This window comes from Somniosus microcephalus, chromosome 9 (assembly GCF_052327205.1).
Source record: "Somniosus microcephalus isolate GS21.2 chromosome 9, FLI_Smic_1.0, whole genome shotgun sequence".
Classification (NCBI taxonomy): Eukaryota; Metazoa; Chordata; class Chondrichthyes; order Squaliformes; family Somniosidae; genus Somniosus; species Somniosus microcephalus.
Window position 1 is genome coordinate 224,991,894 of NC_140995.1, and position 18,032 is coordinate 225,009,925.

The 18,032-nt window shown below is 48.6% G+C and overlaps 1 protein-coding gene across 2 annotated transcripts in view; it reads left to right on the forward strand.

The window, feature by feature from the left end:
* kif6 (kinesin family member 6) overlaps positions 1-18,032 on the forward strand; it is a 705,324-nt gene that overhangs the window by 429,628 nt on the left and 257,664 nt on the right. For both annotated transcript variants that reach the window (XM_085997944.1, XM_085997945.1), the window contains exon 14: positions 14,658-14,760. In XM_085997944.1, coding sequence (XP_085854070.1) covers positions 14,658-14,760 — 103 coding nt within the window. The remainder of the gene's footprint in view (positions 1-14,657; positions 14,761-18,032) is intronic.

Below are 18,032 nucleotides of genomic sequence, written 5' to 3' on the forward strand. Positions count from 1 at the left end.
TTTCCCAATCCACTCTACTCAATTCCGCTCTGATACCTTCATAGTCTCCTTTATTCAAGCTTAGCACGCTTGTTTGAGATCCAACCTTCTCACCCTCTAATTGAATATGGAATTCAACCATGTTATGGTCACTCATTCCAAGGGGATCCTTTACTAGGACATTTTTAATTAATCCTGTCTCGTTTCACAGGACCAGATCTAAGGTTGCCTGCCCCCTGGTCGGTTCAGTTACATACTGCTCAAGAAACCCATTCCTAATACACTCAATGAACTCATCCTCAAGGCAGCCCTGCCCAATTTGATTTGTCCAATTAATATGATAGTTAAAATCCCCCATAATTATAGATGTTCCCTTATTACAAGACTCAACTATTTCCTGATTGATACTCCGTCCAACAGAGTTGCCACAGTTCGGAGGCCTATAGACTACGCCCACTAGTGTTTTTTTCCCCTTATTATTCCTTACCTCCACCCAAACTGTTTCATTGTCCTGATCTTTTGACCCAATATCATTTCTCTGTATTACAGTGATTCCTTCCTTTATTAACATAGCCACCCCACCTCCCCTTCCTTCCTGCCTGTCCTTCCTGATCGTTAAATAACCTGGTATGTTTAATTCCCAGGCATTGTCACCCTGCAGCCATGGTTCTGTAATGGCCACAAGATCATACCCATATGTAGTTATTTGTGCCATTAACTCATCTATTTTGTTACGAATGCTACGTGCATTCAGATAGAGAACTTTCAAAGATGTTTTGTGACACTTAGGGCTAGATTTTCAGTTGCTTGCGCCAGCAGTTAGCGCCTTAAGAGAAGTGATTTTCGGGCGCTATGCGTGTAGCGCCCGGGCGCAGCGCAGTTTGCGCCCCGCCCCAAATTAAGTTGCCCGTTAGCGCCGGCGCAAAGTTTAGCGGCCGCCCGGATGCGCGCGCAGAAAATTACGTCACATCCTCGTGCAACGCCCTTTGGCCGCCCCGAATCCAAACTTCAGTCGGACCGCCCCATTGTGCAGCTGGCCTCCAGAGCGTTTGTAAAATGGAACGCAACACACCCTGGGGAGCGCAAATTAAAGGGCACTCCTCCTGCACTATAAAAGGCAGTCTGCATGTGTTGTGTGGAAGGATCCAGTGTGTTGTTGTGAACGGTGTATTTATGTTTCCGGCCACCACCACCACCACCACCACCACCACCACCTCCTCCTCCTCCTCCTCCTCCTCCTCCTCCTCCTCCTTCCCCCCCCCCCCCAGACTCTGCCTTTGAAAAAAACACATGCACCCTTCCCCTTTAAAAGCTCACTGGCACCAGAGTGTCTGCCGTGCGCTGCGCCCGAGCTCGGGTGTTGCGCTCTGCACCGCCGGCTTAGCGCCTAAAGATAGTAGTGGAACGCCTCTTTTAGCGCTCCACCAACCTCTTAGGGCGAAGCCACTGAATTTCCTGCAACGGGGCGCTACTTTGGGGCGGGCGCTAACTTCGGGCGGGCGCTAACCTTAGCGCCCCAAAACTGTCTATACTGAAAATCTAGCCCTTAGTTCCTGCTTTTGCCCTTTTTATTACTTTACCTTTTACTCCATACCTTCTGCCCCTTCCTGACATGCTCTGGTTTTTAATTTCCCCACTGCTACCTAAGTCTATGACCTTCTCTGTTGTCATTTGTATTATTTGCTCTCTAGGAACCTCCCCCCCACTAGTTAGTTTAAAGCCCTCTCTACAGCCCTAGTTATATGATCCGCCAGGACTCTAGTCCCAGCACTGGCCAAGTGAAGCCCGTCCCAACGGAACAGCTCCCTCCTGCCCCAGTACTGGTGCCAGTGTCCCAGGAAGCAAAACCCATTTCTCCCACACCAGTCTTTGAGCCACGCATTTAACTCTCTAATTTTATTTGTCCTAGCCAAATTCGCTCGTGGCTCAGGTAATAATCCAGAGATTGTGGGCTAGATTTTCAGTATAGACAGTTTTGGGGCGCTAACCTTAGCGCCCGCCCGAAGTTAGCGCCCGCCCCAAAGTAGCGCCCCGTTGCCGGAAATTCAGTGGCTTCGCCCTAAGAGGTTGGTGGAGCGCTAAAAGAGGCGTTCCACTACTATCTTTAGGCGCTAAGCCGGCGGTGCAGAGCGCTGCGCCCAAGCTCGGGCGCAGTGCACCGCAGACACTCTGGTGCCAGTGAGCTCTTAAAGGGGAAGGGTGCATGTGTTTTTTTCAAAGGCAGAGTCTGGGGGGGAAAACATCATCATCATGATGATGAGACGAGGAGGAGGAGGAGGAGGAGGAGGAGGAGGAGGTGGTGGTGGTGGTGGTCGGAAACATAAATACATCGTTCACAACAACACACTGGATCCGTCCACACAACACATGCAGACTGCCTTTTATAGTGCAGGAGGAGTGCCCTTTAATTTGCGCTCCCCAGGGTGTGTTGCGTTCCATTTTACAAACGCTCTGGACGCCAGCCGCACAATGGGGCGGTCCGACTGAAGTTTGGATTCGGGGCGGCCAAAGGGCGTTGCACGAGGATGCGACGTCATTTTCTGCGCGCGCATCCGGGCGGCCGCTAAACTTTGCGCCGGCGCTAACGGGCAACTTAATTTGGGGCGGGGCGCAACACACATAGCGCCCGAAAATCACTTCTCTTAAGGCGCTAACTGCTGGCGCAAGCAACTGAAAATCTAGCCCTATTACCCTTGTGGTTCTGCTTTTTAATTTGGCCCCTAGCTGCTCAAACTCCCTCAGCAGAACCTCCTTCCTTGTCCTATCTATGTCGTTGGTACCAACATGGATCACGACAACTGGATCCTCCCCCTCCCACTCCAAGTTTCTCTCCAGTCCAGAGGAGATGTCCTTAACCCTGGCACCGGGCAGGCAACACAGCCTTCGGGACTCTCGCTCTCGGCTGCAGAGAACTCTATCCATCCCCCTAACGATACTATCCCCTACCACTACAACATTGTAATCCCTGAGCTCCTGCAAATTGAGCCACTGAAAATATAACGAGGTCTACATTAGAAAAAAGCCACTTTTCTAGAAACCAGTGAACATATGTTACCTATAAGAATGCATACAATGCCTCTTTTCCTCGACCTTGTTTTAGGATACACTTAGCCTTACTAGAGCGTGCCACCAATTGGTGGGTGAGCTCATCCCATAATCAGCTTGACTTGTTTTAAAAGGAAAGCTAAACTGCGACTGTTTGCAATTGTTTGGGTTTATTTTGCATTGATTCCAAGCAAACCCAGCAAAATTATCCACAACCTACTCTGGCTGGTTTTACGGTGGTCATTTATGGTCATGTTATTTATGTACTGAGAAAATGAAATCAGAAGTATTTTACGTCTGCGACCTTTTACTCAGTCCAAGAACGGATGGGCCTGGGTATTTGAAAAATGCTGCATGAATGTGTGAAGTGGGTTTGTAAGTGCACTTGTTTTATCAAAACAGCAGTGCGAAAGCAGGCATTTGCTATCCTGCTTTCATTTCTCAACATAATCAGGCAACCGCCCCCAAAGTCGGACTGATCGGTTACAAAACATACGGGTCATCACCCTAAATGACAGTAGTGTGTTACAAGCTCTCTATTGAATCTTCTTTATCTGTGCAAATAAAGCATGAGGATGTAGTAGAGGAATAGGATATTATCCCATTTGGGTGCCCTACGTCAATTCTAACGCAAGGAGCAGTTTTTATGCAATGAGCCACGCAGACTAGTCAATGACAGAGTTTTCAACGAGAGGGTTACTATTTATTAGCTCATTTTAATGTCTTGGATACTTTTATATAGGCACAGCAGGGAAGTAATCGTCATTTCCTCCCTGGTTGCGGAGTGAAATTTTTGGCAGTGCTGTTAAGGCTATTGAGAACCTCCAAATTCTTTGCTCATAGAGAGAATCATAGAATCGATGGGTGTGATCTTGCCAGCCCTGGGGAGGCGGGACTGCCGGGAAAATGGCAGAATCTGGGGGCGGGTGACCATCCCGCCTCCGTGCCATCTTCCCGGGAGGCGGGTAGCTGACCCGCGCCAGGTGCCGTCTCCTGGAGACAGGAAGGGGATTACAGCCACTTAACTGCCTGTTAACAGGCAGATAAGAGGATTATCCCCATTTTACCCACACAAGTGCGGGCTTCCCGAAGGCTGCGAACCCCGCCAGGGTCACCGAGGCGAGCAGTGGGTCTGTGGGGGTTGGAGGGGTGCAAAAGTGTGCTGTGAAGGTAAGTGATGGGTGCAAGTGTGGAGAGGTAAGTATGTGAGGTGAGTGGAAAGTGACAGAAAATGTTTACTTACCTTTGTTTCTTCCTGCAGGCTTCAAAAGTTGGGGATGTGGAGAGTCTCGCATCTCACCGGCAGAGATGACAGATGGCTGCTGCATTCTCCAATGCAACGACCATCTAATTTCTGCTAAAGAAAGAGGTTTGATGAGCCTTGAATACAAGGACTCATCAAACAACATAGAATGTCAGTATTTGACAGCTTCACAGAGTTGTCAAACGATGACAATTCATCTGTTAAAAATTTTTGACAGATGAAATGTCATACGCTGACGCTCTCTGTAACCGGCTTCCCCTTAATTGGCCTCTTAACAAGGTCAATCAAGGGAAAATAGCATGGGTTGACTAGAAGTCGATGGAGGCGGGACTAAAACCCGACAAGTGGGAGTCCCGTCTCCAAAAGCTCCCCATTGGCAAAATCCATTCCATAGAATCATAGAATGGTTACTGCATGGAAGGAGGCCATTCGGCCAGTCAAACCTGTGCTAGCTCTCTGCAAGAGCACTTCAGCTAGTCCCACTCACCACCCTTTCCCCATAGCCTTGCAAATTCTTTTCCTTCAGATACTTATCTAATTCCCTTTTGAAAGCCTCGATTGAATTTGCCTCCACCACCCTTTCAGGCAGTGCATTCCAGATCATAAGTTTTTCCTCATGTCACCTTTGATTTTTCTGCCAATCACCTTAAATCTGTGTCCTCTGCTTCTCGACCCTTCTGCCAATGGGAATAGTTTCTCTCTATCTTCGATTTCTAGACCCCTCATGATTTTGAACAGCTCTATCAAAGCTCCTCCCAATCTTCTCTGCTCTAAGGAGAACAACCCCAGCTTCTCCAGTCTATCCATGTAACTGAAGTCACTCATCCCTGGAACCATTCTTGTAAATCTTTTCTGCACCCTCTCTAAGGCCTTCACGTCCTTCCTAAAGTGCGGTGTCCAGAATTTGACACAATATTCCAGTTGAGGCTGAACCAGTGTTTTATAAAGCTTCATCATAACTTCCTTGCCTGTGTACTCTATTTATGAAGCTCAGGGTCCCATATGCTTTTTTAACCACTTTCTCAACCTGCCCTGCCACCTTCAACGATTTGTGCACATATACCCCCAGGTGTCTCTGTTCCTGCATCCCCTTTAGAATTGTACCCTTTAGTTTATATTGCCTCTCCTCGTTCTTCCTACCAAAATGTATCACTTCGCACTTTTCCACGTTAAATTTCATCTGCCACGTGTCCGCCCATTCCACCAGCCTGTCTATGTCTTCTTGAAGTCTATCACTATCCTCCTCACTGTTCAGTATACTTCCAAGTTTTGTGTCATCTGCATATTTTGAAATTGTACCCTGTACCCCTAAGTCCAAATCATTAATATATATCAAGAAAAGCAGTGGTCCCACTGCCGACCCCTGGAGAACACCACTGCATACTTTCCTCCAATCTGAAAAACAACCGTTTACCACTACTGTCTGTTTCCAGTCACTTAGCCAATTTCATATCCATGCTGCCACTGTCCCTTTTATTCCACGGGCTTCAACATTGCTGACAAGCCTATTATGTGGCACCTTATCAAATGCCTTTTGGAAGCCCATGTACACCACGTCAACCGCAGTGCCCTCATCAACCATCTCTGTTACCTCATTAAAAAACTCAATCAAGTTAGTTAAACAGACTGATACCTGGGATGGCAGGAATGACGTATGAGGAGAGATTGGGTTGATTGGGCTTATATTCGCTGGAGTTTAGAAGAACGAGAGGGGATCTTATCGAAACTTATAAAATTCTAACAGGACTAGACAGACTAGATGCAGGAAGGACGTTCCCGATGGCGGGGGAGTCCAGAACCAGGGGTCACAGTAAGGATAAGGGGTAGGCCATTTAGGACAGAGATGAGGAGGAATTTCTTCACCCAGAGAGTGGTGAACGTGTGGAATTCTCTACTTGTTTTACCACTAAAGATAATGGCAACTCTGTATCGATTTTATATTACCAGCTAAATAACAGTAAGAACACCTTAGCATCAAGGTCTTCCTTTTCGATACCAATCATTTCTGGGTACCTCAGGTGCCATATTGATGATTCAATAGCAGTGCATCACAAACCGAACGCACTGTGTAGTAATGCAGGGGACAGGGAATGTGGCTTGCAGGCTGTAAGATAATGCAGACTATGCTGATAATGCTATTGAGAAGTGTCACAATTGAAATAAAATGTAATCGAATAAGCAAAAATCCAGTTAATTATGTTTCTAATTACTTTTCCGGAGTGGAGGGGAAATCCTCTGTCATGGAAAATTTGCAAGTTTATTTGGAAAAAAGTAAATGTTCGTTATGTTTTGTTGCAGTTGTTTACTACCTGTTGATTATGTATAACATTACACAAAATGTTTAGTCTACTGCTTTGGCTTTATATCTACCACACATTGAGCAGAAAATGTTTGACCTTCAAATAAGAGAGCTCCCTTCATACCATGTTGGGATGTGGTTGTTATAGGTTACTTGATTACAGTCGAAAGAAAAATGTAATGCCGTCCTTGGTACTTTGCTTATTGGCAGGGTCGCTATTTGTGTCTCAGTGTTGTTTATGCCAGAAATCTATACAGAGTGCCCATTTTTTCCAAACCCAAGGGGCAGCCACAGCAAACTAAAAATGTTTAAGTATTTTTGCTCTATTTCGTAAATGATTCCATCCAAATTATCTACTCCCATGCTGTTCTGTAACCAGTAAATCTAAACACATTTACAAACAAGGTACCAATGCTATTGCACAAAGGAAGATGTTAATGCTGCTCTCCATACTGAGCAACCTGGCTGATATAACTCCAAAAATAAAAATGAAGGGTCCACCAGCCCCTTATATCATCATCTAAATTGTGTCAGCATCAATTGTAGACTATTCTTGCATTCAAATATGGTTGCCACTCAGAATTCCAGGAAGCATGATCAGCTGGTTTGGGGGAGGGGGAGGGCTTTTTAAAATTAATTCATGGGATGTAGGCGTTGCTGGCAAGGCTGGCATTTATTGCCCATCCCTAATTGCCCTTGAGAAGATGGTGGTGAGCCACCATTTTAGTGGGCCATTAAGTGCCAACCACATTGCTGAGAGTCTGGAGTCACGTATAGGCCAGACCAGGTAAGGAGATTAGTCAACCAAATGGGTTTTTACAGCAATCTGGTAGTTTCATGGTCACCATTACTAGCTTTTTATTCTAGATTTATTTAATTAACCGCAAATTCCGCAGCATGCCATGGTGAGATTTGAACTCACGTCCCTGGATCATTAGTCCAAGCCTCTGGATTACTAGTCCAGTAACAGAACAACTATGTACCGTACCCGTCACTAGGTGACATTTCAGATATATAGGCCTAGAAATTCGGTTGTTAGCGCCAGCGGTTAAAGAGACCGAGAATCGGGGCATTACCCAATGTTGGGGCGGGCGCAATGAAGATAGCGACAACTCCCATATTGACTATAGATTTAACGCCTGCACTAAGTGTTTGCGCGCGCCCGCGTGCGCAAACAGATCATGACGTCATTTCAGTGTGCAACGCCTTTTAGGTGCCCCTGACCGGATATTGGGTGGCGCCCAGAACATTTACGCCTAGCGCTATTAGTGACAGTTCGAAGGAACGTTAGCAGGCCCTTCTCGTAGTTGGGGGGCGCTATTTAAAGGGGACAGCTCTAGTATAAAAGCTGCAGCCACTTGGCCTGTTCATTGCGATCGTTGGTGGAGAGAGTTGGTGAGCTACTGTGGAGCAGAGTTTTTGGAATTTAGCATTAGAGTACTTGGGACCTTCAAACCTGTCCGGAGCAGTTGGAGCACTAGACCTAACAGCCTTTTGACCAACTGGCATCGGAATGAGAGCTGCTTTGGAGGGCGATGGCCTCATGGCCGAACACTATGAAGGGGCAGAGAGACGGCGGGAGAGAGGGCTTGGATTGGCCAGAAGGAGGAGGGGCAATGGAGGTTGGCCAATCCGAGGATCTTTAGGCAGCAGGTGTCATACCTTGACATGTCGGAGGAGCAGTGTGTGCGAAGGCTCCGATTCGGGAGGGATGTTGTTACTGAGCTGTGCCACCTGCTTGCTGAGGATCTGCAGCCGCGTCTCGGTGCAGGACCTCTCTGTCGGTGGCCGTTAAACTGACTGTTGCCCTCAATTTTTATGCCACTGGGGACATTGCGAATATCTCTCAGTTTGCAGTCCACTGTTGCATCTGGCAAGTTACAGCTGCCCTTTATAGGCGAAGGCGTCAGTTCATCACCTTCCCTCTGACCCTGGAGAAGCAGGCGGAGCGCGCGCAGGGCTTCGCTGCTATTGCGGACTTCCCCATGGTGCAGGGGGCGATTGAATGTACACACGTGGCTTTGAGGGCGCCATTCCAGAATCCTGAGGACTTCCGCAACCGCAAGGGGTTCCACTCCCTCAACGTGCAGCTGGTCTGTGACCACCGCCAAATCATCATGGCAGTCAACGCCCAATTCCCAGGGAGCAGCCACGATGCCTTTATCCTGCGGCAGACCTCAGTTTGTGACCTTTTTGAGGGGCCGGCTCGACCACGAGGCTGGCTTATTGGGGACAAGGGCTATCCTCTCTGCCCATGGCTGATGACACCACTCTGTGTGGCCGCCACCCCAGCAGAAGAGCTGTTCAACAGCAGCCATCAGGCGACCAGGAACATTGTAGAGCACACTATTGGTGTGCTCAAACAGCGTTTCCGATGTCTGGACCATTCGGGGGGAGCCCTGCAGTACTCGCCGGAGCAAGTGGGTCACATCGTCGTCGTCTGCTGCATGCTCCACAACTTGGCGATTCGACGCACCCAGCCAATTCCAGCTGTCCCTCAACGACCAGCAGAGCAGGCGGAGGAGGAGGAGGGGGAGGAAGAGCAGGCGGAGGAGGAGGAGGAGCATGCGGACGAGGAGGAGGAGGAGGAGGAGGAGGAAGATGGAAGGGCTCCTGAAAGTGGAAGGGCCATCCGTCAGAGGCTCATCAGGACTTGTTTCGAGGCCCCTTTGGTGGAATGATGGGTGTCTTTACTCCTGCGCACTTTGGATGTTTGAAAGCCTCTGAAGGCCAGCATCACTGTAATTAGTCATGTGTACCATAGCACATTAAACTTTTCTTTATTGTCACAAAAGCCTTTCATTACAGCAAATCAACGTCATGTCAACAGAAACCATAACTAACAAAATAACAGTTAACTCTTCGGCAAAGCCGCAAAACTCAACAAACCATTTCCAACAATTACAACAGGTGAGGGTGTCCTTGAATTTGGCCAAAGAAACGTCTCAGCACCTCCCTCTACTGCTGGCCCCTTGATGGAGAATGACTTCTCTTTCACGGTCGGCCCCTTCCCTCCCTGCTGCTCCTACGTAATTGAACCCCAGTGGCGGGGTCAAGGCTGGGGGACACCTGCTGACTGTGTGGAAGCGCAGAAGCCCCTGAGGGACGGCCTGGCCGACCTCTGGGCTTGGAGGGTGCGGACGCAGGATGCTTGATCTGAGCATGGCTGGAAGCAGTGTACCCTGCAGGTGGTGGCAGCTGCACTGCAGACGTACCAGCATTGGCATGTGCAATGGTCACCTGCCGAGAGAGGACACCTGCACCATGGTCGGACGACACACTGGCTCTCTGAGGGGACCGGCTCGGCTCATCCGCCACAATCGCATGCTCCACTGATTCCTGGCCTTGTATGGGACTGGAAGGGCCCGGGGTGATCCTAGCTGATGCAGATAGGGTGGCTGCAGTGAGAGTTCGCGTTGCCTCAATCTGGGTGTGGACGAGGCCAGCAAGTGACTGCATGGCAGCAGTGAGGACCTGTGTGGCAGGTGCCAGTGCTTCGGAGAAGCCCTGGACAGTTCTTTCCATTGCTTCTGACAAGGCCGGTGCCGACTGTTCCACTGCCTCGGACAAGCCCTGGACAGACCTTTCCAGGGATTGTCCAAAGCCCTGAACAGTCCTTTCCATAGTGGCCTCGAAGCCCTGGACAGTCCTCTCCATTGTTGCCCCGAAGCCCTGGAGAGTCCTCTCCATTGCTGCCCCGAAGTCCAACACACTCTTTGCCAGTGTATCTATTGACTGAGGCATCCTCCCCACTGCAGCCATCAACTCAGTGTGCCTGAGCCGGGCCTGGGTGCTCATTTCAGCCAGGCGACGCACCTCCTCTGCACTCTGTGCAGCAGTCATCACTACCTGCCTTGCCCTCCGGGGAGACGGTGGCCGAACTTGCCTACCCCCCTTGCGTTGCTGCATGCCGCTTGTTCCGGCAACTGGCTCATCCTCAGAGCCCCGCCCCCATTCCCCTCCAGGGAACTACTACCCCCAGTCTGCAGATGTGTATGCTCCCCTGAGATTGGAGCGGATGCTCCAACTTCCTCCTGATCCTCGCCTCCGGAGGCACTGGCACTGGCAGCTTCAGGGCACTGAGCCCGAGTTGGTGATGAATCATCTGAAAGCAGGGAGGTGGAAGAGTGGCTTTAGCAAAAGGACAGGTTGGCGGAAAGGCATGCCAGATTGCGGCAAGGCTCTGACATGGCTGCACACTGAGGAAGCATGCTGGCGGGGGGACCAAGTGGAAGGAAACAGCTGGAAAAGGTGAGAGCCTTACCCTCGCTGTCGGAAATGGGGTCGGCAGCTGCAGTGGTAACAGGACCACACAGACGTCCTCCAAGAATCTGGTGCACTCTCTCCTCGAGATCCGTGAGAGTGACGACTTGTGGAGGCCCGCCACCGGTTCGAAGCTGGTCCTTGCGGATCGTCGCCAGCTTGGACTGCAGGGGAAAGAAGGGGAAGCTCTGTAACATGATGCCTTGAGAGATCATCTCATGCCCCCCATGGTGCAAGAGCCCTTACATGAGGTCTTGAGAGATCATTGCATGCCCCCCCATGGTGCATGAGCCCTTACATGAGGCCTTGAGAGATCATCTCATGCCCCCCATGGTGCAAGAGCCCTTACATGTGGCCTTGAGTGAAATGTCCATGTGTGTGCCCAGAAAGGGCCATGGGTGCTTGCTGACAGATGGCCATTGGGGCATCATGGCAACAGGGTGCTCGAAGTCAGGTGCAGATGGAGGGAATCAGAAGTTTGCATAAACAACACTCACCCTAACGACCCGAGTGAGGTCGTTGAATTTCTTCCTGCACTGAACAGGGTTCCTGGTCGCCATGCTGCTGGAGTTGACCCTCAGAGAAACCTCCCTCCAAGATCGCCGGTAATCCTTTTGATTCGGCCTCCTGCCATTGTCAGGATACAGAACATCTCGACGGCGCTCCACTGCAGACACCAACTGGTCCAGAGCCTCAGTGCTGAAGCGCTCTGCTCTCTGTCTCACCTCCTCCATCCTGACCAAGTTTTTTGCGCCAGAGAAGGGCGAACGCCGATTCTGAGGCCTACAGGGCGTTGAGTGTAGCAGCTCAGGCTGACTGACCCACCCCTTTAAGAGCCGGCCGGCGCCTGGAAGTCTCGTGGTTTTCGGTAATTGAGATCACCTGTGCTGCGCCCGTCCGCGCCGATATTGGGGAGCGCCTGAACTTTTGCGCCTTAGGAGCCCCGTGCAGCGTCTGAATTCGCGCCTCAATCCCCTTTGGGGGCGATGCAACCCAATATCGCGCCAGGCAGCGATAACTTTCGTCTGGCTATAAACTTTGCACAGCGCCAGTTCTAACGCCTCAAGCGGGGCTATACCCAATTTCTACGCCATAATGTTTTATGATGCTGAAAGAAAGAATTTGCATTTACTTAGTGTGGTTCTGAGAGAGTGCTGCATTTTTGTAGAAGCAGTCTTTCAGATGATACGTTGAACCATCTGCTTATTCAGGTGTATGTAAAAGATTCAATGGTGCTATTTGAAGCATCAGCCTAGACTATGAGCCTAAATTTGTAGTGGGATTTGAACTCACAGCCTTCTGACTTGGATGCAAGATAATGTTTGAGGAGCTGGATAAAACGTTAGCATTTTGAGTAGTTATTAAAGAAAACCCAGATAACTGTTTTTCTAAGTCAGAGTCATCAAAAGATCCTCACTTTTAACCTGGCCAGAGTTGTATATTTGTGTGTCTATTGATCACAAAAATGAGTAAGCAATCCATCATTTGAGTGAAGCATTACTTGATGAAGTTTTCTTGGTGTATGTTACCACTCAGTCTCAGAACCCTTTTTGGTGTATGTACAATTTAAGTTATATCTTTTTACCCATTAACAAAACTTTGTACATTCATCTGCCAACTGAACTGACCTCATTGCTGTCATAGCAAAAGAGACATAACCCTTCTCCTTTTCATGGCTCTGAAGGTTGCCAACAAATGCTGTTAACAGGCCTCCTGGTTTAGGCCCGTGTCAATGGATAGTGATCAGGAATGGAACCCTTTGTTGACTGTTATTTTCATCCCTAACTAACCTTAGACACAGAGCTAATTATAGCATCCTTCTTAAGCAGTCCCTCGGAACCGAGGATGACTTGCTTCCACATTAAAAATGAGTTCGCAGGTGACTGATGAGTCCAATGAGGGACCTACAGTCTCTGTCACAGGTGGGGCAGATGGTGGTTGAAGGGGCGGGTGGGTGGGGTGCTTGGGTTGACTTGCGCTGCCTGCGCTTGGCTTCCGCTTGCTCCCAGCGAAGAGACTCGAGGTGTTCAGCGCCTTCCCGGATGCTTCTCCTCCACTTTGTGCGGTCTTGGGCCAGGGATTCCCAGGTGTCAGTGGTGATGTTACACTCTTTCAAGGAGGCTTTGAGGATGTCCTTGAAGCGTTTCCTCTGCCCACCTGGGGTTCACTTGCCGTGCCGGAGCTCCGAGTTGAGCGCTTGTTTTGGGAGTCTCGTATCGGGCATGCAGACAATGTGACCCGTCCATCGGAGCTGATCGAGCGTGGTCAAAGCTTCGATGCTGGGGATGTTGGCCTGAGCCAGAACACTGATGTTGGTGCGCCTATCCTGCCAATGGATTTGCAGGATCTTGCGGAGGCAGCGTTGGTGGTACCTCTCCAGTGCTTTGAGGTGCCTGCTGTACATGGCCCATGTCTCTGAGGCATACAGCAGGGCGGGTATCACTGCTGCTCTGTAGACCATGAACTTAGTGCCGGGTTTGAGGTCCTGGTCTTCAAACACTCTCTTCCTCAGGCGACCAAAGGCTGCACTGGCACACTGAAGGCGGTGTTGGACTTCGTCATCGATGTCTGTCCTTGTTGACAGTAGGCTCCCGAGGTATGGAAAGTGGTCCACGTTGTCCAAGGCCTTGTCATGGATTTTGATAATCGGGGGGCAGTACTGTGTGGCTGTGGTAGGTTGGTAGAGGACCTTTGTCTTACGGATGTTTAGTGTAAGGCCCATGCTTTCGTACACTTCGGTGAAGGTGTTGACGATGGTTTGGAGTTCGACCTCCGAATGTGCGCAGACGCAAGCGTCGTCTGCATACTGTAATTCGGTGACAGAGGATGGGACGACCTTGGATCTGGACTGGCGGCAACGGAGGTCGAACAGTTTCCCGTTTGTTCTGTAAATTAGCTCCACTCCAGTGGGGAACTTACTGAGGGTGAGATGGAGCATTGCAGCAAGGAAGATCGAGAAGAGCGTTGGTGTGATGACACAGCCTTGCTTGACTGCTGCTAACTCAGCAAAGATCTGGGATCAGACCTGGCTACTTTTGGTTATTATATTCCAATGTACACTAAAAATTTTAGGTGCAGCAGGACCTGAAGTTACCATTTCTGGTGTTTTAACGATTTTGTTCAGAGTTTTTTTTTCAACATTTCTCCTTACTGAGACCTGCACTGTATTTTCTATATCTTTGAGTGCTGTTTTATGGCATCAGAATTTGTTACAAAAAAGAAAAGCTTCCACAATTGCATTTTCTTAAACATGCTTTGCTTCATTTGCATAAATTATGGCTTGAAAGCTTCAAACTCATTTTCATAACATCAATAAGATAAAGAGGGACTTAAAGAAGAAAGGTAGCGTATGTGCCACTCTTTCCTCAGACCCCAATTGTTTACACTGATCCGCTTGTTATCTGCTTGTTTTACATCAGTTTTTATGTTCCGCCATATGCTAATGCAATTCTCAGGAGGTTTGGGCGTAAGTTCCTGCCGACAAGATCAGTATAGAAACCGGCGTTAATTTCAGGTATTTTCCTCGTAACTGCGATGCAGGAAATTTCTCGCCTATGAATGTAGGGAAAATATGTAGATTTTGCTTTTATACCAAGTAAATTCAACAAGACATTAAAGTATTTCTGCTGCTTTTGGCAGTAGGCTGCAAACCCATTAAAACGCTTTGCACCTCTCATTAATTGACAGGTGACCTTTCAGGTTTTTTTTGTGTGGCTGAGACATTTCTGCAATCAACACCATGTCTGTGCGCTGATATTTACAAAGAATGCATTCACTTAGTTGTTCTGCCTTCCATCTATCCCACAGCAGGAGAAATGTCACTTGGACGCCAGGAGGCTTTTGAGATCTTCAGGAGGGATTATGCTGACAGCGTGACCATTGAAGACAACAAACAGCTTCTGAAGCAGAGGTGAGTCACTTCTGAACAGTACCTGATGAAGGAGTAAAAAGAAAGACTGTCTGTTGTTTAAAAAGTAGTCACTGACTGCTTGGCGCATCAAAACTAGCATCATGGTGAAAACAATGACAGGTTTTGAAAAAGTATTGGAATGCCCTGTTCTGTAGATAAATATGCACTGAAAAGATTACCAGTCCCCAACATTTCCATTGTCAGAAAATGAACCGCAATAAGTTGGAGTTGATTATTGTTGTTATAGAACCTTGATGAGATGGAGAGCAGTTTCTAAAATGAAGTTGGTGTTTCAGAGCTGAGCCTTTTCAAAATTAATAACGATGGTATCTTATACATTGATGAAGGTAAGCATGCAGGTGCAGCAGGCGGTTAAGAAGGCAAATGGCATGTTGGCCTTCGTAGCAAGAGGGTTTGAGTACAGGAACAAGGATGTCTTGCTGCAGTTGTACAGGGCCTTGGTGAGACCACATCTTGAGTATTGTGTGCAGTTTTGGTCGCCTTATCTGAGGAAGGATGTTCTTGCCATGGAAGGAGTTCAGCGAAGATTCACCAGGCTGATACCTGGGATGGCAGGAATGACGTATGAGGAGAGATTGGGACGATTGGGCTTGTACTCTCTGGAGTTTAGAAGAATGAGAGGGGATCTCATCGAAACTTATAAAATTCTGACAGGACTGGACAGACTAGATGCAGGAGGGATGTTCCCGATGGTCCAGAACCAGGGATCACAGTCTAAGGATAAGGGGTAGGCCATTTAGGACAGAAATGAGGAGGAATTTCTTCACCCAGAGAGTGGTGAACCTGTGGAATTCTCTACCACAGAAGGCAGTGGAGGCCAATTCATTAAATATATTCAAGAAGGAGTTGGATATATTTCTTAAGGCTAAAGGGATCCAGGGGTATGGGGAGAAAGCAGGGACCCGGTATTGAAATTGGATGATCAGACATGATCGCATTGAATGGCGGAGCAGGCTCGAGGGGCCGAATGGCCTACTCCTGCTCCCATCTTCTATGTTTCTATGTGTGGACTTCACACTGGAGCAAACACACACATGCACGTATGCACACTCACATATACACACTCATGCACACGCACACATGTATACTCGTATACACACGCACGGACACATATACGCACATACATACACACACACACAACGCTCCCCCATACCCCTAATTATTTTGTGCTCATCAAGATGGGAAATGTAAGTGATGGGAGAATGGAACAGTTTCTTATTTTTGTGCCCTGTATCAATGTTAAAAGAAATGCTGAACTCCAGGGAAATAATGAGTTTTTTATGGGAAATAAATTTATATAACTGAAAATTGATGGAATACTCTTTACAGTCAAAGAACATGCAGCACTTGCTGTCTAGACTCAAAGATGAAGAATAGCCTCTTGGGTGATGTATTTACAGCTCCCAGGCATATACAAGCATGCCTTCAGGAAAGGAAGGAAGAAAAGGGGTCATACTTGGGGGGAAAAAGTGATGCTAATGTTTTTTAGAAATTACAGAGAAATGAAGAAAAGATCTGCTGCAATGATGAATGAAAACAAATGCCTATTTTCTAAGCTTGATAATGAAGGGGAGTAGATTACTGCAGCTTCTCAGGAATTTGAACAGTTTTCCATCTATGAACTGCTTAAATTAGAGCCTGCCCCAGAAAACCAAAGGAAGTGCTCACTACACCCAGCAGATCCACAACTTTCCAGAACCTCCATCCTTAAGATCCTAAGGTACCAGACATGTTATGAATTGCTACAGAATTCAAGGGGGCCCTTTGCCGTTGCTATATTTTGATTTATGCGGACCATATTGGAACCCAGAGAGGAAGTTTGTGGTGGTCCCTTGCATAACAGGAGATGATAAAATGCTGTTGGTACCATGTATGACCTCCTTTATGATAAACTCTTCCATATAAGATTGAAGCTGGAGTTTGTGCAGTTTAAAGGAGTCCTAGCTATGTCTGCCTTTTCGTGGGTTATGTGGAACACTCTTTGTCCCAGCCCTACTCGGGTCCCCTCCCTCACCTCTTTTTCCGGTACATTGATGACTGTATCGGTGCCATTTCTTGCTCTCGCCCTGAACTAGACAATTTCATTCACTTTGCCTCCAATTTCCACCCTTCCCTCACCTTTACATGTTCTATCTCCGACCCTTCCCTTCCCTTCCTCGACTTCTCCGTCTCCATCTCTGGGGATAGGTTATTGACCAACATTCACTACAAGCCCACTGACTCCCACAGCTACCTGGACTACACTTCCACCCACCCCGCCTCCTGTAAGGACTCTATTCCATTCTCCCAGTTTCTCTGTCTCCGTCGCATCTGCTCTGACGATGCCACCTTCCACACCAGTGCTTCCGACATGTCTTCCTTTTTCCTCAACCGAGGATTCCCCTCTACCGTGGTTGACACGGCCCTCGACCATGTCCGTTCTATGTCCCACACTTCTGCCCTCACCCCTGCCCCTCCCTCCCGGAACCACGATAGGGTTCCCCTGGTCCTCACCTTTCACCCCACCAGCCTTCACATTCAACGGATCATCCGCCGCCATTTCCGCCACCTCCAACGTGATACCACCACCAAACGCATCTTCCCCTCCCCTCCCCTTTCAGCATTCCATAGGGACTGCTCCCTCCGAGACACCCTAGTCCACTCCTCTATCACCCCCAGCACCCCTTCCCCTTCGCTCGGCACCTTCCCGTGCAAGCGCAGGAGATGCAACACCTGTCCTTATACCTCCCCCCTTCCCACTGTCCAGGGTCCCAAACACCCCTTCCAGGTGAAACAGCGATTTACTTGTACTTCTTGCAATTTAGTATACTGTATTTGCTGCTCACGATGTGGTCTCCTCTACATTGGGGAGACCAAACGCAGATTGGGTGACTGCTTTGCGGAACACCTCCGTTCAGTCCGTAAGGATGACCCCGAGCTTCCGGTCGCCTGTCATTTTAATTCACCGCCCCATTCCCACTCGGACCTCACCGTCCTTGGCCTCTTGCATTGTTCCACGGAAGCTCACCGTAAACTCGAGGAACAGCACCTCATCTTCCCATTAGGCACTTTACAGCATTCCGGACTCAATATCGAGTTCAACAATTTCAGATCATAACCTCGGCCCCCATTACATTTTTACTTAGATTTTTTATCCACACCTTTGTTTTGGCCCTCCCCCCCTTCCTTTTTTTCTCTCTCCCACAGGGCAGCTGTCTCCCATTCTGCCAGCGCATTTCACACCTAATCTAGAGCCGTCTTTTGTCTCCACT